We start from the raw sequence: 23,067 nt of genomic DNA on the forward strand, positions 1-23,067 counted from the left end.
AGAGTGCCGTATCAAGGTAATAAGTACTGTAGGAGCAAGTGCTAGGTTTAATAGATAGAGAATAGTCTACTTGGAGTCAAGTAGAGTTGATCTTTTTAGTTATAGGATACGCTGATTTGATCAGTAGTATAGTTCGAGGAAGGTAGTTTTAAGGGAAAATTTGAAGAGTGGACTTTAGGTAGCCCGAATAGTTTAAACCTGCTTAACCGGCACTGCCCTAGTGTGCAACAGTGGCAGCTCTGCACTAAATCGCTCTAAATCGCGCTAACGCGCGTTTAGCGCATTTTATACCAGGGGGCTGGAAAAAGCTAGAAACTGGCCCAAAACGACCAATAAACTACTAGTTACTGGCTGAAACCTCACAAAACTGGACAAAAGGCAGCTCAATGCTTCCCACTCCCACTGGTAAGCAAGGTAGCTTCCCTTCCCCCAAATAAGGCAAGGAAACAGTACACAGGAACTACAACCAAAGCCCAGGAATCAGCAACTCTGAAACTGGACTAAACTAGTAAAGCAGGAAAAACAAGAGATATTTTTTTCTTTTTTTCTTTTTTTTCACAAAACAGGCAGAAACAGGTACAGCAAACACTTATAAATGCTATGAATCAGCTACTACAGCTTACACAGAAGAATTTGCTACAAATACAGTCAAATCCTTTCCAAATATATAAAATATATCCCGGAAATCTATAAGGATTCTTGGTAATTTCTTAGTAATATTAATAATCTGGACTTCGACGCCTCTTACAACTTTCTTACAGTTGACGTCGTCGATTTATACACCTCTATACCACATAACGAGGCGGTAGAATGGATAATACTGATTTTGAAAGAGCTTAACGCAACCCAAAGAGAAATTGATGTTGTTTCAGAGTTGTTAGACATCATCTTAACATCTAATTTCTTTATTTTTAATAAAGAACATTACTTACAGAAACAAGGGATAGCAATGGGTTCACCATGTGGCGCTAGTGTGGCAAATTTATTTGTAGCATACTGGGAGAAACATTATATTTTTAACAACCCAGTTTTTATGCCACTTATTAAATATTATACCAGATTCCTTGACGACATTTTCATTCTTTTTCATGGGAATGCAAGTGAGGCCTCTGCCTTGATTGGCTTTTTTAATTCCACAACCAACTTCCTTAGATTTACTTACCATTTTTCTACTTCAGAAATTGATTAATTGGATGTTAAACTAAATAAGGATACCAGAAAAGGATTGTATTTTTCATCCATTTTTAGAAAACCAACTTATTGCAATTCTTTCCTTCATTTCACAAGTTCGCATCCATTCAAACACAAACGGTCAATAATTAAAGGGCAACTTATTAGAGTAGCAAGGATGTGTACCCTTGACATAACTTTCCATGCAGAATGTCAACTATTGAGGGACATGTTTATTAACCAAAGTTACCCTCCAGCACTCATTGACGAGATTATTCAAGAAGTTGAACTAAAACGATCAAACGGAACTTACATCCCATTGCTTGCTAAAGATATGTATAACATCACAAGGGACCCTCCTAGTCCCACTTTTGACAACTCAATTATAAATACTATAGATAACCAGAGTGGTTTAAATATTGGGTTGGCTAAACAATTTACCACCAGTTTTATTACTACTTTTAACACCAACTCTAATCAAATTAGGTCAATAGTTTTTAAAAATTGGTGCTTCATTAGAAGTAACCTACAATTATCAGAAAAATTAGGAGTCAATCCTATCATAGTATACAAGAAAGGTAACAACCTTAAAATGTTATTGGAAAGAAATAAAGAAATTGATATCACCTCAAGACAAAGGGGGACATTTATGTGTGGTTTATGTAAATATTGTAAATATTTGAAAATATTAAATTCCTTTACTATTAGAAATAAAAAATATTATATTAATTATAAACTTAATTGTGAGACTAAATCTATTATTTACTTAGCTACATGTGATTGTTGTTCAGCCTTTTACGTAGGGAAAACAGACCGTAAGTTACGTGAAAGGCTGTATGAACACATTTATGCTATTAAGAAAAACAAAAGTGATAATGCTCTGGTGAAACACATTTTTAACAACCCTGGCCACAGCTTTCACTTTATAGCTATAGATCATGTCCCCTTCACTATTAGAGGTGGTCCTTTTTCATTACTTTTAGAAGCATGTGAATTAGAATGGCAACTAACATTAGACGCGTTTAGTACACCAGGGTTAAATGAAAACTGCAACATTACTTGCATACTAAAACTAAGGAGTACTTTGAGGTAAAATTTCCTAATTAATGAATACACAGGTTGTAAAATTAATTTAAGAACATAATGTTTTAAATGTTAATCATGCTTATAATTATAGTAGACATAAGAATTTTAAACATTTATACTTGATTAGACATATTTATTTTTTTATATAATACGGTTGTATTACCTTTTACCATCATTTATCTACCTTTTATATAAAATACTTTTTAATATAGAATGTATAATTTTTGTTAAGATGACTGATAATTCGTATGAACTCGTATATCAACTCCTTAAACCCTGCTTGAAATTGCGAAGCAGTAGAGCTAGCGAATTATAACGCATCATATTATACTCGCAATGAATGTTATTTCAAATGCATAGATTTGTGGAATGAATTGCTTTTATTTTTAAACATAATACTGTTGACAATTTTGATTTTACATGCAATTTATTGTTGTATACATACAACAAAGCTATTGTATGAGAATGGTTCTGTGTGACTTTCAGTGATGTGTTGTAACGTACCTACGTCACTTTTAGTTTTAAATGTTTGGTGCTTTTTGCCTGTCAGTTTCTCTGATGAAGCTACTGTCGGACAGCAGCGAAAACGTATGTTGTTGGCTGAAAAAGTAATAAACTTGCGTTTAGAACACTGCTACTATTTCACTTCATATTTCCTTGGCTAGTTGCGGATTTACCTGGCATTTTTGCTCAATTCTACTTGCTCCTTAACAAGCTGAAATTGCTACCTTAGCCTATGCAGAAAAACGGAACATCCATTAAGATAGTTTATCCTCCTCAGCAGGCTCTTATTCAAAGGAGCTCAGTAGGGTATTGTGTGAATGGCACAAAAATAAAGAAGTTTTGCACACCATATGGCTGAAGACTGCGCAAGTGACCACACATATGTCATCAACCCCATGCTACTCTTAAGTACATGTTTTTTCTTAAAGAAAAACCGCCTCAAAACTGATTAAAAAGGTAGTTTCAGTCACAGACTGACCTTTCTGTACCACTGCTGTACCTTCCAAAGGACAGCAAAAGATTGAAGGAGAAGGACTTTGACAGATGCATAGGAAATTAGAAACAAAGGAGGTGTTTCAGGGGCAGAGAGGGACACAGGTATTTAATACCACTGGCAGGGTAGGGATGGGAGGGGACTGAAGCAGGATGTGTGCATCCATAGTCCTTCGAAGTGGTGGTGGTGAAGTAGGTATCCTGGGGGCATGCTTATGGTTCACCAAGCCACTACTTGGCAATAGTTTTCACTAGCAAATATACAGCAGTGAATAATCGTGGAGGAAGGTCCATGAGTCCCCATGGTAATGCTGGTACCTATTTCCACCCGACCCAAGTTAGTGAGGTGTACTCAAAAAATGCTCACATTGCCAGTGTCTGCCTAAATTACAGCCCCTCCAAATAGTTCTCACCCTGGCAAGTCTGAGAGAGAGAATGAATGGACCAAGTAAGACAGGGAGGAGACTTGATGGTCAACACAGCAAAATGTGAAAAGCCTGAAAAAGAAATAAATAAAACAAAGGAAGTCCACCAGTATGAGCTGTATGTGGCTAGAAACTTACTTTGTCTGTTTCTAATTGAAGTCTGTTCTTCCTGGATAGCAGTTTCTGTTGCTCTGGCATATGCAGCTGCTGCAGTGTAGTATCCGTGATGCACCAGGTAGGATGATACCATGCTGCAGTTAAAATAAAAAGGTACAGACTAATGAAAATACTCAAATATGAAACCAATGATCAAATAACAGAGAAAAAACCTCACCTTCTACTACATTAACAACTCATAGTACTAGCTACGTTAGTGACTAAATAAAATACATTTTTGCCATAGAAAGGTCAAAGTTTGGGTTCCCTTTATTAACTGAACAGAACTGTGCACCATCACATTCCTGGAAAGAATAACGTATCTGATTTCTTGATACCAAAATGGAACTTACACATACTGCAAAACTAATGTCTCACTCAAGAAAAGTACAGTTGTGTACCTACCATAAATGTAGATGTTTTGAGTGTATTCACTGTTGCAGTCATTACTCTTGGGTTATCCTGCTGGCAGGCTACCCGCAGTCGGCCTGAATTCCAAAGTCCCGGTCCGGCGTCAGTTGCTGTCGCCTCCTCCCTGACGTCAGTGCGCCAGGGGTATAAAAGATGCAGACGACGCCATTTTCTGCAGTTTTTCTTGCCCCAGATGTAGGGTAGGCTAAAAAATTATGCCAATAAAACAGCATGCACTAAAATAAAACATATTCTACATCTACAAGCAAATACACCACATAGGTTGTATAATATAGAGAAGTGTAGATAAGACTAAGCAACGAAAAGGGGGATGGTGGGTGGGTAACCTGGACTGCAACAGTGAATACACTCAAACATCTATATTTATGGTTGGTACACAACTGTACTATGTTCATCGTGTTTCACTGTTGCAGTCATTACTCTTGGGTTGAATCCCAAAGCTGAGGTTGGGTGGCTGGGCCTAAACAGAATTAGGAGCGACTACAAGGCCCTGCAGAACTGCAGTGGCGAAGCCTGCTCTGGATTTAGAGTAAAGGGGTAAGCAGTAGTGCTTTGTAAAAGTGTGCATTGAAGTCCCAAGTTGCAGCCTCCAAAATGTCCTTAGTTGGTCCTCCTCTGAGGAAGGCTGCTGCTCTGGTTGAGTGTGGCCTGATGCCCTTAGGCACTGATTTGCCATGTTGAGAATAGCAGAAACGAATGCAGTGGGCTATCCATTTGGAAATTGTCTGCTTTGAGATTGCTTTTCCTTGAGATCCTGCAGCATATGCCACTAAGAGTTGCTCAGATTTTCTGAAAGCTTTCATTTTGTCCAAGTAGAAGAGTAGCTGTCAGTGTATGTCCAAAGAATGTAGAAGTCTATCCCCCTTATTCTGTGGGTTCGGATAAAATGTAGGCAAATGAATTGTTTGATTAAGAGCCACACTGGACACTACCCTAGGCATAAATGTTGGGTTTGTCCTCAGAGAAACCCTGTCTGGATGGAAAATTATAAAAGGTTCAACCACCATTAGTGCCTGTAATTCTGAGACTCTTCTTGCTGAAGTTATTGCTAAGAGCACAGCTGTTTTCCATGATAAGAATTTTATCTCAGCTGTATTAGCTGGCTCAAAAGGAGGCAGTGTGAGTTTTTCCAAGACAAAATTGAGGTCCCATGCAGGTATTGGTGCTCTTCTTGGGGATCTTATGTTTTTGGCCCCTCTGAGGTACTGCCTTAGTAGTGGATGTGAAAAAATAGGTGGGTCCGTATTGTAATGAGCGGAAATGACAGAGGCATGAATTTTAATCTACGAAAAGGATAGGCCTTTGTCCATCATCTCAGTTAAGTATTGTAAAAATCTGAGGAATATTTGGTACAAGCATGTCAATTCCTTGTGCCTGGTTCCAAGCACAGAATCTCTTCCACTTTTCTGCATATGATTTTCTGGTGCTGGGCCTCCTGGCCGCCAGAATAACATCCATAACTGCTTTGGAGAGAGGTGTGTTCTGAATGGTTACATTATCCGCCATGCAGCCAGATTTAGGGTTTTGAGTTGGCTATGCAGTATCTGATTGTTCTATTGGGTCAGTAAATGAGGAATTTGAGGCAATGTCCAGGCTGGGCCTTGAGACAAGCTCTTTAGGACTGGGTACCAGTGCTGGTGTGGTCAGTCTGGGGCAATCAGGATAATTTTTGACTTCTCTTGTCTGACCTTTAGGAGTATCTTGGGGAGGAGAGGTACTGAAGGAAAAGCATATACTGTAAGGTTTTCCCAGCTGAATGACAGAGCATCCACTTTCCATTCTAGCTTGTGAGAGGTCCTTGTGCAGAATCTCTGTAGTTGGCAGTTGTGAGGGGAGGCAAATAGATCTATGTCTGGGCGTCCCCATTTCCTTGTTATCATGCTGAAGATTTGTGGATCTAGTTTCCACTCGTGAGGATCCATGAGGGTTCTGCTTAGTTCGTCTGCCAGAGTATTTATCTTTCCTGGCAGGAATTGAGCTTGCAGGTGTACTTGATAAGTCAGTGCTGTGTTCCACAAAATCATGGCTTTTCTGCAAAGGGGGTAGGAATGCGTGCCTCCCTGCTTGTTTATGTACCACATGACTGTAATATTGTCCGTCTTTATCAGCAGTTGTCCTGGATGAAGGAGATCCTTGAAAGCTGTCAGTGCATTTTGTACAGCCAGCATTTCTTTTAAATTGATATGAAGATGCATTTGGCTTGTGGGCCATGTGCCCTGAATACATTTTCTTGCCATGTGGGCCCCCCAGGCATAATCTGACGCATCTGTTGTTATTGTCTGCCTGGCAGTGGGTAAAGTGAAAGGCTGTCCCTTGTAGTGGTGACAGGCCTGAGCCCACCATCGAACCTCCTGTTGCAGGCAGGGAATGAGTGTAATTGATTTTTCCAGGCTGTGGCAATGTTGAGTCCAAACACTTTTTAGATACCATTGCAGTTTCCTCATATGCAGTCTTGCATATGGAATTAACAGAATGCAGGATGCCATGAAGCCCAAAGCCTGCAGAATTTTTCTTGCAGACAACTGGGTTTTTGTTGCCAACATTTCGAAGTAAGAAGTCAGTTGCCTTTGTTTGTCTGGCGTGAGATAAGCCATCTGGGCAGTTGTATTTAAGCTTGCACCCAGGAATATTATCTCTTGAGAGGGTACTAGCTTTGATTTCTTTTTGTTTACTGTGTACCCTAGGCAAATTAGTAATTTTTTGACAAATGCCAGATGTTTTAGTAAAATGTCCTTGTTCTCTGCTTGACTGAGGCAGTCGTCCAAGTAGGGATGTATTTGAATTCCTCTTTGTCGGCAAAAAGCAATTACTGGTGCCAGGCATTTTGTGAAGACCCTGGGCGCAGTAGATAAGCCAAAGGGCAGTGCAGAGAACTGGTAATGCATTGATCCAGCTATGAATCTGAGGTATTTTCTGCAAGATTGTCTGATTGGGACATGCAGGTATGCCTCTTTTAGGTCCAAAGTTACGAGCCAAGCCTTCTTGCAGAGCATGGGCAAAAGCTGCTGCAGAGTCGACATTTTGAATTTTGGAACGTCCAGAAAAGTGTTTAGAATAGACAGGTCCAGTATTGGTCTCCAGGCTTTGTCCTTTCTGGGTACCAAGAAAAGTCGTGAGTAAAATCCTAGTCCCTGCTCCTGTAGTGGTACTCGCTGAATGGCCCCCATGTCCATGAGGGATGAAACTTGTTTTTGTGCCTCTGCCCATTGATTGTGTGGCAGGTCTGGCATGCCTCTTGCCTTTGGCAGGGTGTGAAAGTGGAACCTGTAGCCCTGAGACACTATATTCAAGACCCATTTGTCCTGGGTGATCATGTGCCAGTTTTGTGAAAAAAGTGCCAGTTTTCCCCCTAAGGGAGCTCGTAAAAATAAGTGCTTGATACTGGTAGAGGAAACCCTGATCAAAGTAATAAGGTCTTCGGCCATTTTGAGCATGTGTTTTTAGGCATGGAAGCCTGTCCTGGAGAATGCTGTACATGTTTCTTTGTCTTTAGAGCTGCTTTAGTCTTTGGCTTGGAAGCTGAAGATGGCTTTACATATAATTGAGTTGGTCTGAAAACACCCTCAGAAGCCGATGCCTGCACAGCGGCTCCGGACCCATCTGAGGGAATAGTTTCCGAGGATCCAATACCTTAAGTTTCCAGAGGCCCAGTCGGCTCCACGTGGGAGTCTGAAGCGGCCTATGGCTCTGAGGTAGCGGGCGTCAGGGGCTGCGAATGCGCCTCACTGAGAACCGGCGAACCAACGACTAGCTTATCGGAAGCCTCATCATCGGTTTTGGACCTCGGATGCCTGTCCTTGTCTTTATCCTTGCATTTTTTAGAAATTCCGGTCGTCGGTTTCTCCGACGGCATAGTATAATTGAATCTTCGGCCGAAGTAATGAAAGGCAAAATCATACCGACACTTTATAGCGCGTTGGTTAAATCTAGCACAAAACCGACAACAAGCAACGTCGTGGTCAGGGCCTAGGCAAGGATTACAGTAAGAGTAAAAATCCTTATGAGGTATTTGCTTCCCACAAGAAATACAATTGTTAACTTTTTCTGACATGGATCTGGAGCAAGAAAAAAGTTTCCCCAACAGGGTACTTAGCTTTAATGAAGACTTCGGATCTGAAATTCGATTTCGAAAATCTCAGGAGTTGGCCGACCAGCACTTGCAAACTGCTTTTGCTTCGGGCACCGCGCGGCAAGAAAGACTGAAGAAAATGGCGTTGGCTGCATCTTTTATACCCCTGGTGCAATGTCGTCAGGGAGGAGGCGACAGCAACCGACGCCGGACCGGGAGTTTGGAATTCAGGAAAAACTGCAGGTAGCCTGCCAGCAGGATAACCCAAGAGTAATGACTACAACAGTGAAACACGATGAACATCAGACTTTATACTTCACAAATGGATGCAAAGTAAACTGGTTTAGCTTACCTTCTATTTGCACATACTAGCTCAAGCGGAGGTGTGTCTATGAGAAATAAGCAGCTAACACCCCTTTTTATAAGGTACATTTTCTGTAAGAACATGCTTCACACAAAAATTAAAAAAAATATTTTGTTTACTGGAAATGGTCCGACTGGGACACACAAGACTCCTTTTCAGCAGAGACCTGGGGAAAAAAGCTCAAGATTAATCACTTGATTGACATGTGAACTGTATTCACTATTAAGTAAAGACAAAATATGAGTCAACATTGAAAGAAATGAGAGAGGAGGGAAGCAGAAGTTACTGATTTATGCAAAATATAAACAAATAAAGTACAGAAGGGAAAGATTGGAAAAGGAGAGTGAATACAAGACGTTTCATAGTTAAAAGACCATCAATTAGTGTGAGACCAAATTAAAGAAATGGTGTGTAGAGGTAGTAAAGAAAGGATTCTGGGAAAGTGATCTTATTTTAAACAGAGGCAGGCATATGAGCAAAGCTAGGAATTAAGTAGAAAATCATTTAATCTTTGAAGCAATTAGAGGATGATACCAATTTGATTGTGTGAAGGGAGTTCCACGTTTCATACATATGTGGAATATAAGGAGGCACCAGAGTAGCTATACTTCAAGTAGGTTTGTGTTATGTAGAACAGACAGACCCTGGAGTAGAGTACCACTGAAGCAGAGGATTAAGGGAAGGGCATTTGTCGGGAAAGAAGAGTATGTTATGGGTAATGAATAGAATCAACAGAGCATCATGGTCTGAAGAAGCTCCTATGTGAAAGCGCTTACCAGTTTTGAAATAAAACATTTTTAATTTATTTATGGTGGATTTATTTTATGGACTGCATAGTTTGTGGACTGCTCTGTTGTTGATTCTATTTATTACTTATTTTTGTTGCTTGAGCAGTACCACATTTGCCCTATACGGTGTGTTTTTGTATTTTCTATACGTTATGGATACATTTTAACTGTGAGAAACTGAGGAAGTCTGAGAATTCAGTCTCTAATCTGCAGTCCAAACTTCTGCTTAGCCTCTTCCCATTCTACTACCTTTCCCTCCCAAATGTTCTCCCACTAAAGTACAGTTGTGTACACTTACCATAAATGTAGATGTTTGAGCGTATTTACTGTTGCAGTCATTACATTTGGGTAATCTGCTGGCAAGTTGCCCTCAGTCAGCCTGAATTCCAAAGCCTTGGGTCCTGCGTCGGCTGCTGTCTTCTCTTCCATGATGTCAGGCCGTCAGGGGTATGAAACATGCAGCCGATGCCATTTTCTTTAGTTTTTCTTGCCCCCGATGTCAGGTGCCCCCAAAAAGGTAGCAATATTTTATATATATATATATATATATATATATATATATATATATATATATATATATATATGTGTGTGTGTGTGTGTGTGTATACATGCATCAAAATAAACTTTACCTTCCTCTACAAGCAAACACACCACATAGGTTGTAGAGGATAGAGAAGGAAAGATAAACTTTAGAATGACAGGGGGATGGCGGGAGGGTAACCTAGACTGCAACAGTGAATACACTCAAACATCTACATTTATGGTAAGTGTAGACAACTGTACTATGTTCTTCGTGTTTCACTGCTGCAGTCATTACATTTGGGTAGAATCCCAAAGCTATGGTTGGGAGGCTGGAGCTAAACAGCATTAGGTGCAGCTATAAGGCCCAGCAGCACTGCAGGGCAAAGCCTGCCCTGGACTTAGAGTAGAGAGGCAAATGGTAATGAGTAAAGGTGTGAACAGAAGTCCAAGTAGCAGCCTCTAGAATGTCTTTGGTTGGTACTCCTCTGAGAAAGGCTGCTGAAGCAGCTGCAGCTCTGGTGGAATGAGACCTAATGCCCTTGGCACAGGTTTACCATGGTGTAAGTAGCAGAAACGGATTCAGTGGCTTATCCACTTTGAAATTGTCTGCTTTGAAATAGCGTCTCCTTCTGATCCTGCAGCATATGACACTAGTAATTGCTCAGTTCTTCTTAGAGCATTTGTCCTGCTCAAGTAGAATCTTAGCTGTCTGTGTATGTCCAAGGAATGCAGAATTCTCTCCCCTTTGTTCTGCGGATTTGGATAAAAGGTTGGCAGATGAATTGTTTGGTTAAGAGCCACACTGGAAACCACCTTAGGCATAAAAGTAGGATTTGTCCTCAGAGACACCCTGTCTGGGTGAAATATGATAAAAGGCTCTATAGCCATGAGGGCCTGTAGCTCTGAAACTCTTCTTGCTGAAGTAATTGCTAATAGCAGAGCTGTCTTCCATGATCAGAACTGCATATCTGCAGTCACAGCTGGTTCAAATGGAGGCAGGGGGTGAGCTTTTCCAACACATAATTGAGGTCCCATGCAGGTAGTGGTGATCTTCTAGGAGGCCTTACATTTTGGGCTCCTCTAACATACTGCTTTAGTAAAGGATGAGTAAAGAGTGGTGGCTCTGTATTGTAATGAGCCGAAATGGCAGAGGCATGGATTTTGATTGAGGAGAAAGATAGGCCTTTGTCAAGCATCTCAGTCAAGTATTGTAATAACGGAGGAATATGTGGTTCTGCGGTATCAGTTCCTTGGCTTGATTCCAAGCACAGAATCTCTTCCATTTGTCAGCATAAGATTTTCTAGCACTAGGCCTTCTGGCTTCCAAAATGACATCCATCACAGCTTTACTGAGAAGTGTCGTTTGTATGATTACATGATTAGCCATGCTGCCAGGTTCAGAGTCTGTAGTTGATTGTGCAGGGTCCGATTGTTTTGTTGGGACACTAGTTGTGGTCTTTGAGGCAAGGACCAAGCTGTGTATTGAGACAGGTTCCTTAGGATTGGGTACCAGTATTGGCAGGGCTGGTCCGGGGCAATTAATATCTTTGGCTTCTCGTCTGACTTTTAGGAGGACCTTGGGTAGAAGAGGCTGAGGTGGAAATGCGTAAACTGATAGGTTTTTCCAACTGAAGGATAGGGCGTCCACTTTCCATGCTTGTCTGTGCTAAGTCCTTGTGCAGAATTTGTTCAATTGATAATTTTGTGGAGAGGCAAACAGATCTATGTCTGGGCTCCCCCATTTCTCTGTTATCATGCTGAAGACTTGTGGATTTAGTTTCCACTTGTGAGGATCCATAAGATTTCTGCTTAAATCGTCTGCCAGAGTGTTTTCTTTTCCTGGCAGGAATTGAGCTTGAAGATGTATTTGGTAGGTTAAAGCTGTGTCCCACAGTGTCATGGCTAATCTGCAAAGGGGGTATGAGTGTGTGCCCCTTTGCTTGTTTATATACCACATAACTGTGGTGTTGTCTGTCTATCAGTAGTTGTCCTGAATGAAGTAAGTCCTTGAAGGCTGTTGGAGCATTTTGAACAGTTAGCATCTCTTTCTGGTTGATATGTAGATGCATTTGTTTTGGTGCCCATATGCCCTGAATGCATCTTCCTGCCATGTGGGCCCCCCAGGTATAATCTGATGCGTCTGTTAAGGTTTGGATGGCAGTGGGTAGAGTGAAGGGCCATCCCATGTTTTGGTGACAGGCCTTTGCCCACCACAGAAACTCCTGTTGCAGGCAGGGAGTGAGAGGAATCATTGTTTCCAGACTGTGTGAATGTTGACTCCATAAACTTTTTAGGTACCACTGAAGTTTCCTCATATGCAGTCTTGCATATGGAATTAGCAGGATGCCATGAATCCCAAAGTCTGCAGAACTTGTCTTGCAGAAGACTGGGTTTTTGTTGCCATCAGTTTGAAGTAAGTAGTCAGTTGCCTTTGTTTGTCTGGCGTGAGGTAAGCCATCTGGGCAGTTGTATTCAAGCTTGCACCCAGGAATGCTATCTTTTGAGAGGGTACCAGTTGTGATTTCCTTTCGCTTATTGTGTACCCTAGGCATGTTAGAAGCCTTTTCACAAATGCCAGGTGTCGAAGAAGAGTGTCCTTGTTCTCTGCTTGAATGAGACAGTCGTCCAAGTATGGATAATATTTGTATACTTCTTTGTCTGCAAAATGCAATTACTGGTGCCAGGCACTTTGTAAAGACCCTGGGCACAGTAGATAAGCCAAAGGGCAGTGCAGAGAATTGGTAATGCATTAAGCCTGCCTTGAATCTGAGGTATCTTCTGCACGACTGTCTTACTGGGACATGCAGGTATGCCTCTTTTAGGTCTAAAGTCACCAGCCAAGCTTTCTTGCCCAGCATCGGCAGAAGCTGCTGCAAAGTCAGCATCTTGAATTTTGGAATGTCCAGGTATGTGTTCAAATCGATAAATCCAGTATTGGCCGCCAGGCCTTGTCCTTTCTGGGTACCAAGAACAGTCGAGTAAACACCTTGTCCTTTTTCCTGTTCTGGTACTGTCTGAATGGCCCCCATTTCCATGAGGGACATAACCTGTTTCTGTGCCTCTGTCCATTAATTTTTTGGCAGATCTGACCAACCTTTTGCCATTGGCAGAGTGTGGAAATGGAATCTGTATCCCTGTGATACGATGTTTAGTACCCACTTGTCCTGCTTTATTAACTGCCAATTTTGAGCAAAAAGTGCTAATTTTCCCCCTATGGGTGCTGCCAAAAGATAAGTGCTTGGTGTAAGCAGAGGGAAGTCATTGGGATTGCTTTCTGTAGGTTTGCGCTTTATCTCCTCCAGATTTGGAGGTGGATGCGCCCCATTGCTTTGACCTGTATGAGTCTTGCGCCTGGTATCTGGAACCCTTAGGGCGTCTGGATTTGCCCCTTTGAGCTCTGTCTAACACAGGAAAGGACCAATTTTTTGTAGGCCAGTGTCTACTGAATCTTGGTGGCTGCACTTGTAAGTAGTCTTTAACAGTCTGCATAGATTTAGCTTTGTCTTCCATTTTCTTTAAAACCTTTTCTGCCTTAATACCAAACAGAGAATCCTGCTGTAAAAGTGCATCTAGCAATTTAGCTTTAACATGACCAGGCAGATTTTGTTCCTTTAACCAGATATGCCTCCTAATCACAGATCCAGTAACTGCGGCCCTGCAGGAGGCCTCCAAAGAATCAAAACCACACTGCAAAGTATGCTTTCCAACTTGTTCAGCTGCATGCAATAATTCCTGCAATTCTTTATTTTCTGCACATTCTGAAATCAACATAATTTTCTGTTTCAGCAATCCCATAACATGTTGCTGGTACTTAAACATATGCAATTGACAGTTTAAGGCCCTGATTGCCACGGTTGCAGATGTATAAACCTTTTTTCCCAATCTGTCCAGTGCCCTTGAATCTCTGTCAGGGGGGGGTGGGATTTTTTGCTGTTGAGGCCTTAACACCCTTTGGACCCTGTGAAATAGTTTCAGGATCAGCAGCAGGGTTTCTAAATAGAAATTTATGCGCGTCAGGGACCCTGTAATATCTGTCAGGCTTACTGGGAGCCGGAGGTAAGGAGTCAGGGGTCAAGCTTGACTCCGAAAACACATCATCCACAATGTCTAGAACAGGGGGAATGGCTAAAGGCTTGTGCTGAGGGAGAAGGAAATCCCTGAGCCTCTTTTCTGATTCTGAGAAGTCTTGACTCTCCCAGTGAAAATGCTCCCTCAAAGTATGCAAGGTTTCTCCAAATGAATAATCCTCAGGAGGAGATGCAGATGGAACAGATTCCTAAGCATCAGAATCCTCATAGGGAGGTAAATATAATTCCTGATCAGAAGAGGAATCAGAAGAAATAGAAAGCTCGATTCATAATCTGCGTCTTGCCTAGGCCTCTTATGTGGAGGGGGATGGGTACCCCTGATCAAGGTAATAAGGTCTTCAGCCATTTTGATCATCTGTTTTTTGGGCATAGAGGCCTGTGCACGTGGCTCAGACGTCGGTTTTTTACTTTTAGAAGTTGGTTTTGTCTGATTTTTGCAGCTGCCGTCGTTCTGATATACAAATGTTGAGGTCTGAATACACCCTCAGAAGCCGGTGCCTGCTTAGCGGCTCCGGACCCATCCGAGGGAGATACATCCGTCGGTCCAATACCTTGAGTATCTTGCGGCATGCCGGACTCCACATGGGTGTCGGTAGAGGCCTGCGACTCGAAGGTAGCGGGTATCAGGGGCTGCGAAAGCGCCTCACTGAGTACCGGCGACTGGCTTAGGAGAAGCTTCGTCATCAGTTTTGGATCTCGACTGCCTTTCTCTGTTCTTTTCTTTGCGTTTTTTATGTACTCCGGTAATCGGATTGCTATCTGACGACATTTCTAGGTAGTTAAATCTGTTTCCAAAATACTTTGATGCAAAAATATTCCGACGCTTAACAGTGTGTTGGTTAAATCTAGCACAAAACCGACAGCCAGGCACATTGTGATCAGGGCCTAGGCAAGGAATACAGTATAAATGGAAATCCTTATGAGGTATTTGCTTCCCACATGTAATACAATTATTTACTTTTTCTGACATTGGTAAAAAGCAAGAAAAAAAGTTTCCCCAACGGGGTACTTAGCTTTAGTGAAGACTTCGGTTCTGAAACTCAAAACACGATTATAATAGTAGTCAGCCGACGACCGGCACTTGCAAAATGCTTCTGCTTCGGGCACCGCGCGGCAAGAAAGACTAAAGAAAATGGTGTCGGCTGCATGTTTTATACCCCTGACTACCTAACGTCATGGAAGAGAAGACAGCAACTGACACAGGACCCAAGACTTTGGAATTCAGGCCGACTGAGGGCAACCTGCCAGCAGATTACCCAAATGTAATGACTGCAACAGTGAAACACGAAGAACACCTTAGTTCCTTTGTCAATATTCTCAATTAAATTCCAGACCCATCTTGCCCATTTTCTACATCCCTACTTTCAGTCATCCCCATTGATAAAAAATCTGCATTCTTGCACTAGCTTAGTCCTTAGAATATGCTCTGCTAGTTTACGAATACAATATTCTGCATGGTAGCAGTTCTCCTTACAGACTTTTATCAAAAATCCTAGATGCTTTTTTATCTCACTTCTGTTTCTTCATCCTTTTCCATGTTGATTTTTAACCTTCTGCTTAAGTTATGTATATAAGCAATAACTGTATAGCTCGAAAGTATTCTTTCAAATCAGGTACTCTTAATCCACCTTGCTCTATGCGGGAATCAGCTTATTCCACTTAATGTCAGCAATCTTCACCTCCCAGATAAATGCCTTAAACTATTTATCACTATTCTCCTCTAGTTAATAAAATATACCTGACCTGTACACAAGACTGAAGGGACTGAAAATGTCACTGCCCGTGTACTACTTACTGTCACAATCAAGAGCTTTAGTTTCTCAATTTTTATTTTCCCTCCCATATATCCTTAGCTTCCATAACAGAAACCTTTTTAATCCACACATCTAAACACTTCATCTTATAATGGCCCCAGAAGTATGGGAATTGCTGAACCAATTCATGTGTGTGTACACACTACAGCCTTTATTTTACCCTCATTTATTTTATATCCCAAACACTTGAAACGGTCTTAAAATGTTTCACACTACCAAAATGTCCTTTTCTGGATTCATCAAGTACAAGTAAAAAAATAACGTCATCTGCAAATAAATCTACCTTTTACGGACTACCATAACAGTTGTATCATTGAAATTATGAATATCTTTTTTGCCAATGGCTCTAAATATAAAGCGAATAACTGTGGGGAAAGAAGAAAGCCCTGGCCTGGTTCTTCTATTCAAATACAGTTTGTCAGAATGGAGCCCTCCCATTGTAGTTCTTGCCACCGACCCCTCAAATATCCTCCTTATGAATCCTATTTATTGTATTAATTTATTTCATTTTATTACTGGAAAGTCCGACTGGATAGGAGCCCATTTTCAGAGGAGGCCCAGGGAGAAAACTGTCGAAGTATTACAAAACATTTTAAAAATAATAACTTTACAGTATATCACAATACAAAAAACAAATACAATTTAAATAATTATACCAAATTTGACATAACATGAAAACATTGGTTAAGTATAGGCAAATTACATGACAATGATTTAATACAGTTACAGAAATTTTAGCCAGTTAATAGAGAAATTAAAGGTTACATCGGTATAACACATGCAGGAACTGCAATGCACAGTGAGAAAAACAAGCTTATGGGTATATTTAGAGAGAAAGCCAGGTGACAGAAACTGATAAAGTAAGGAAGTGAGTAAAGAAGGGATAGTAAAGAGATGCAAGGTATGAAGAGGTATTTGTCCACATTCAGGGATACAGTTTATCCTTGTGCTGAACAAGAACAGACCCCACTTTTGGCTAGGAAGTCTTTCTGAATGGTTTTGAAGGATAAAGATGGTGTGTGAAGACATGTGAAGGCTGCCAGCCGAGCCAGATAGGATTTTGTAGATAATTCTGTCATTTGTAAATATTAATGTAAACCACACACTTATTCTAATTGTTAAATGTTGAACTTCAAAAATGTAACCACACTGCACTCTACTGGAGGAAAGCTGATAAGTCAAGCACTGTATAATTCTTTGATCTCAAACTCGGAGCCAAGATGTCTGGATGAAGGAATTTTTGCTATTGTTTTGAGACCAGAGTTAACTGCTAGAATTTGCGTGTTATAAAGTCTTTTATTGTGTAGCTTCCTGACCAGGTGCAAGATCAAAAGGGCTGTTGCACTCTGTTTCTGTTAGCCTGGGAACCAGAAAGAAATTATGTAATCTGAAATGAGTCACTAGTACTGTGTTACCAATTTAAGGACAGACACACACAGGTCATTTTTGCATTTGTCTTCAGAACATCCATCGTCACCAGCACTGTCTTGCTCTATATGTACGTTTATTTTAGAACTGTGTTTTCTCTTAGATTTAGCTAGGAAATAGAAAGACTACTGTTTTTCTGTACTGATGTCAAAACTATTTTACTGTATTATTTTAAGCATTTTCCTGCGATCTCTGACTTAGCACTGTGTAGTAGTAAGTATTGTCTTGTGTTTTTATTTATTATTAAATATTTTTAAACCTTTCAACTGTGGCTGTTTTGTGTAGAGATAATTTAAGCTCTAGAGTACATTGCATGTATAGAGTGATACTGTCCAAGGCACCCCAAATAAGCCTTACTGTTCAGCCACATTTACCAGTTGGATAATAATATTACACAGTAACAACTGGGCACCCTTTGATAAAGGCCTTATTAGTAGCTAGTGGTGGTGATTACTACCTTATGGCCTGTACAGAAGGGGCATAGCTGGAGAACCTGTGCCAGCCTTCCCCAGGAGGGTCTGTGTGTTTGTATGCAAGTCATATCGCAAAGTGTGTGGGTGTCAGCTACTTGGGCAGGGACACGATGCACTGGTTGGACAGAGGCCTATAGTTCTGCCAGTGGGGAGTCTTATTGGGGATCTGGAGGGAAAGGGAGATACCAGCCGCTGAATGAATTTTATCTCTGTGTGCTCTTAAGGGAAATTGTACTTTACTGTGTGTATTTGTTACCCTTCCCAATGTGGACGCCCCTCACTGGTGTTGGTGGTGAGGACTGAGGCTCATTGATTGTTGGGCCAGTGCACGGGTGTCACAAGGAGTACCAGGTCTTAGCAACATGGTACAAGTACAATGTCCAGCAGACCTGACAGGTTTGTAGACTGACAGGAATTTTTTGTCACTGGATCATAATGACTGACTAGCAACATAGTTGTGTAGAATATTATTTACTGCTGGACAAACTGATGATTTCTGGATAATTTTACAGGTGGTAAGAAGCTGTATATATGTTAGCTCATGAGGTAGTTCTAATTTAGGCTTTTTAGTACTATACAGTGGTGGCTTCTGAAAGGGGTGTTTATTGCAAATTTAGCAACTTTGTTACAGCACTGTTCAAGTTTTGATTTTTGTGATACTTGAAGGCTAGTAAGGATGGGCGTACCATAAAGAAGAGTGGGGAGGAGATTAGTGGTGGCAAGTTTTTTAGGCTCTATAAAGCATCTCTAGTTTTTGAGTAGTATTTCTTATGCAATTATGCATATGCAAGTTGAATTTAAGATTATCATCCATTATCATCCCTAACAATTTGCTCTAAGAAGCAACTTCAGTGGTTTATTATCAAGTGAAAGGACTTTACATTTTTTTTCCATGGGAGAAGAATTTGGGGGAAAAATTGCATTTTTTTGGTCAAGCATAAGTTGAGAGTTAAAGCCATGTTTCAGCTGCTGTTAAAACTTCCTGAGTAATTTTCTGGAAGTGTGTCACATTATCAGATGTGCAAACGAGTGTAGCGTCATCTGTGCACTGTATTAGAGACACCCGTTTTATGGTTGTGTGGAGTGTGTTGGTAAGAATGTTAAAGAGGAAGGGACCAAGGAGAGAGCCTTGTGGTACACCAGTGGTGACTGGGAGATATGGACACAGGGTTGATTCCCATTTTACTGACTGAAATCTTTTGGACAGGTAGCTTTTGAACTGTAGACGGCTGGGCTGGCAGATACCTAATGAGGACATCTGAACTAGAAGTTTCCTGTGAAACTGTGTTGAAAGCTTTGGACAAGTCTAGAAATATGGAGGAGACTAGTTCGCAGTTACTGCTAGCAATACTGACAGTATCTATATAGGTTAGAAATGCAGTGTTAATACTATGGGAAGGAAGCCATGTTGTGTGAAGAGACAGGAGTTCTTCCTGCAGAAGACAGCTTAGCAATTCTTTCTGAATACATTTTCAAGTATTTTGGAAAGGGTCAGGACTGCTATAGGTCAAAAGGTAGTAATTTCTGTTGAATTTCCTCCTCTGTGCAGAGGAATAAAGTGCAACGTTTTCCAGAGAGAGGGGATGTGGGATTACTGGACTGGCTTGCTTAAAATGATCGAGATAGGGTAGGCAATGCTATCAGCTGCCATTTTAAGGTATTCACTTGGAAGGTCATCAGCTGAAATAGAACATGGGTTCAGTTTAAGAATAGTTTTATACAGAATGTGGGAACAGGTTTGAAGGTGAAAGTGGATATAGGGATATGTGGCTGTGGGAGGGCTTAAGATTAGATATTGTGGAAACCTTGATTAAAGATGCTTCATCACCTATAAAATAAAAGTCGAGTTGTATTGCAGTTTTGAGTGATGGGTTATTGAGAGAAGGGTTAGTGTTAAACTTATGGCTGGGATGCAAGATTTCTTTAATGACGGTCCAGAATTTTTAGGGTTGTGTTTATCATTCTGAAAGCTACTAAAATATAGCTTGTCTTCATTAATTTGCTTTTTAGCACGACTGCAAAGCATTCCGAAGTTTAAGATATTGCAGTATTTTATTTTTCTGCTATTCTTTTTATGCTTTTATTCTCTCTCCTGCATTAGCAGTCTACTTTTTTTTGGATAGCCAAATTGCTTTACTTGGATAGCCAAATTGCTTTACTTGCTTTTAGTTCATAAGTAGGCACTAGGCTATTAGCCCTAGGGCCTATATAAGCCTAGCCAAAAAGGTACCCTGGCTTTCACCTCCCAAGAAAATTATTTTCCTGTGCCCTTGTCGAGCAAAGCCACAGAAGTGATCCCTGGGGTGAATTTCCTATTTCCCATCCAATCATCAAGAATTTTCTTGAAGAGTGCTAATGAGGAGCTCCGTTTGACACAGATAGGTAGTCTGTTCCAGAGTATGGGAAGTCTCTGGGACAGGAATCTGTCCCTCCAGCATATTTATTGTGGTGACAAGGTTTAGGTCCCTAGAGCGTGCAGCTCGGAGGGACTGGGATTTCTTTAAGTGGAGCATGTCCAACAGTTCTGGGTTTGACATAGCTTTGTATGTTAAGCAGAAATCGCCTCTGAGTAAGCGATATGTGACGGAGTAAAGCTGGAGTTTTTTGAGACGGTCTGCGTAGGGCATCTGTTTGACGCCAGTAATCCTCTTTGTGAGGTATTTCTGTGGCCTTTCCAGTTGTTGTAGATGTCTTGTGAGGTACATACCAAAAGGGGAGTTGTACTCTATAATGGGTCTAATGAGTGATGAGTAGTAGTCTCTTCCATCCAGGAGGTGCAAAGCTATTTAGGATATTCAAGAAAGATGTACCGAATTAATTTACAGCACTGTCTAAGGGAAGGATTTTTAGGAAGCTCCAGTTAACAGATAGGTCAGTAATGAACATTTTTATGGGTCAAACTTGGAAAGGTTGTGTGTTTTATAAACATGAAGTTTAAGTGTCTGGCTTTTTTTTAATTTCTTCAAGTCTTTTGGGTTTCTAATACCATGATGGGAATGGACCCCATTCCCAAGTCAAAATATGATTAACGTTCATGAAATTAGTATTGTTTCAATCTTTGATGTCAGCTAAAAGTGCTCTTTGCAGCACCCGCAATGTGCCCAGTAATGACTCCTGTAATTTGCATGGAGTTACATGTATTGGTAACAAATCTAAACATGATTGTAGATTATTTTTTTATAAGACCCGTTGCTCCTACAACTATTGGAACTGTCTGGGTATCTTTCTTCCACATTGCTCTCATTTCTGCCTGCAGATCCTGATATTTTATGACTTTGTCTCTCTCTGTACGCAAGACACTGTAGTCAGTGGGTGTGGCAATTTCAACGATCAATGCTACTTCTGTCTTCTTTTCATGGGCCACTATATCCGGTTTTCTAGCATCTATCTTTTGCACTGTTGGTAATGGATAATCCCATGTGATGTAAACTTCATAATTTCCTATGATGCTTTGTGGCTCACGTTTCCAGTGTTTTTCAGCCACTTCAGTACCATAATGTTTGCACAATCCCCAGTGCAACAATCTTGCCACATTATTACGCCCTTTCAGTATACAGTCGTCCTGCCATTAGTGTGTCACAACCAACAACAAGGTATGCAACCTGTTTCCAATTCGGTTTTACAAAACCTACATTTATCCATTTCTCCCACATGTTTAATGGACTTTGTAAACCAATGAATATGCAGCCCACTACCTTGGGCTGCCAATATTAACCTTTCATCTCTTGGTTTGAATTCACCTCTCCTTAACCATTCCTGCTTTCCTTCCTGATCAACATGAGGTTCTTCCAGAAGTTTTCTATACTTGCAACTATACTTATGCAGTTTCCACATTTCTTGCCTTTTCATCTGGTCCTTCATATTATATTCTTTCTTTTGTTTTTGGCACATTCAGTTGCTGCCTGATTTTTATCTACTTCTGGCTTGATTTCCATTCCTGCTTAACGCTGATATGCTTCTGCAAGATTATGCAAAGAACTAATCTTAGATTTATTCTCTTCATGTTTCAAAACTTTCACTATGTTTGGGTCTTGTGAGGTAAGCAGATGTGCATGGAGTCCCATGACTGCAGGCCTATAGATGTAATCAATTTCAAGGAAGTCCATCCCTCCTTCAGAAATGGGAATATATAATATCTTGGTATGCACACTGATTTTTATAAATTTGTGGAGCATGAAGCATCTTTGTTTTCCTATCTAATCTATCCAATACGTTTTGGGGCCAATGAATCACTCCAAAAGTGTAAGTTAGGACAGGAAGAGCAAATTTGTTCATAACTTGGATTTTGTTCCTAGATATCAATGCTGTTTTCGGGATTAATTTAAGTCTTCTAAAGTACCCCTTACCAAGTTTATTTATATTTGTTCACGTTTTATTGTTGATCCTTCATCAGTTCCCAAATATTTACACTCTCTCTTGCTCAAGCTCTTTTATCACACATTCTTGTCCCAAACTGTTTTCTTGGTGCTGCAGTTTTTGCACATTTATCAAGACTAAATGACGTGGAGGTCGTAGTGGTGCAGTGGTTAGCATTGTCACCTCACAGCCAGAGGTTCTCCGGTTCGATTATCGGCTGGAGCATCTTCTGTGCAGAGTCTGCATGTCCTCCCTGTGGTCAAGTGAATTTAAAGACATGCAGGTAGGTGCATGTGTGGGTGTGCCTTCTTTGAAGGTTGGGTGCCAGGCTAACGACGACACTGTAAAAATTCACTACCAATCATTAGCGGACTGGAGTTCCACTGTGGCGACTCCTAACCGGGAAAAGCTGAAAGACAGTATCAAGACCAAATGACATTCTTATATCAGATGAAAAAGTTTTGACACCTTGCAGGTGTGCTTTCAGAGATGAGCTATACAGTTTTAAATCATCGACAGAGAGAAGATGAGAAGTCTTCACACTTTGTCGTTTTCTAGGAGCCAAATTACAGCCATGGCCTAAGCTGTTAAGTAGGCAGCTTAATGGGTTAAGGGCAAAACAGAACAGCAGCAGTGACACAGTCACCCTGGAATATCCCCCCTTTTGAATTTTTATCCCTAGAAAAATAATTTGTCCTTTACCATGGCTTAATTGCAAAGTGGTCTGCCACTGTTTCATGGTCACTGTAATGTAGTCGATCAGTGTAGGGTGTATCTTATAAATTTTTAAGCATTCTTATCCATGATTGTGGGATCCTATCAAATGCTTTTTATAGTCAATCCATGCCATACTTATAATCTTCCCCTTTTTACAGGTGTCCACTATGACTAACAACAAAT

At 40.8% G+C, this 23,067-nt stretch overlaps 1 protein-coding gene across 1 annotated transcript in view; it reads right to left on the reverse strand.

The window, feature by feature from the left end:
* RANBP10 (RAN binding protein 10) overlaps positions 1 to 23,067 on the reverse strand; it is a 1,949,085-nt gene that overhangs the window by 974,769 nt on the left and 951,249 nt on the right. Inside the window, exon 7 of the mRNA XM_044081464.1 lies at positions 3,816 to 3,928. Coding sequence (XP_043937399.1) covers positions 3,816 to 3,928 — 113 coding nt within the window. The remainder of the gene's footprint in view (positions 1 to 3,815; positions 3,929 to 23,067) is intronic.

This window comes from Protopterus annectens, chromosome 8.part0 (genome assembly GCF_019279795.1).
Source record: "Protopterus annectens isolate FY-2018-M chromosome 8.part0, PAN1.0, whole genome shotgun sequence".
Taxonomy (NCBI): Eukaryota; Metazoa; Chordata; order Ceratodontiformes; family Protopteridae; genus Protopterus; species Protopterus annectens.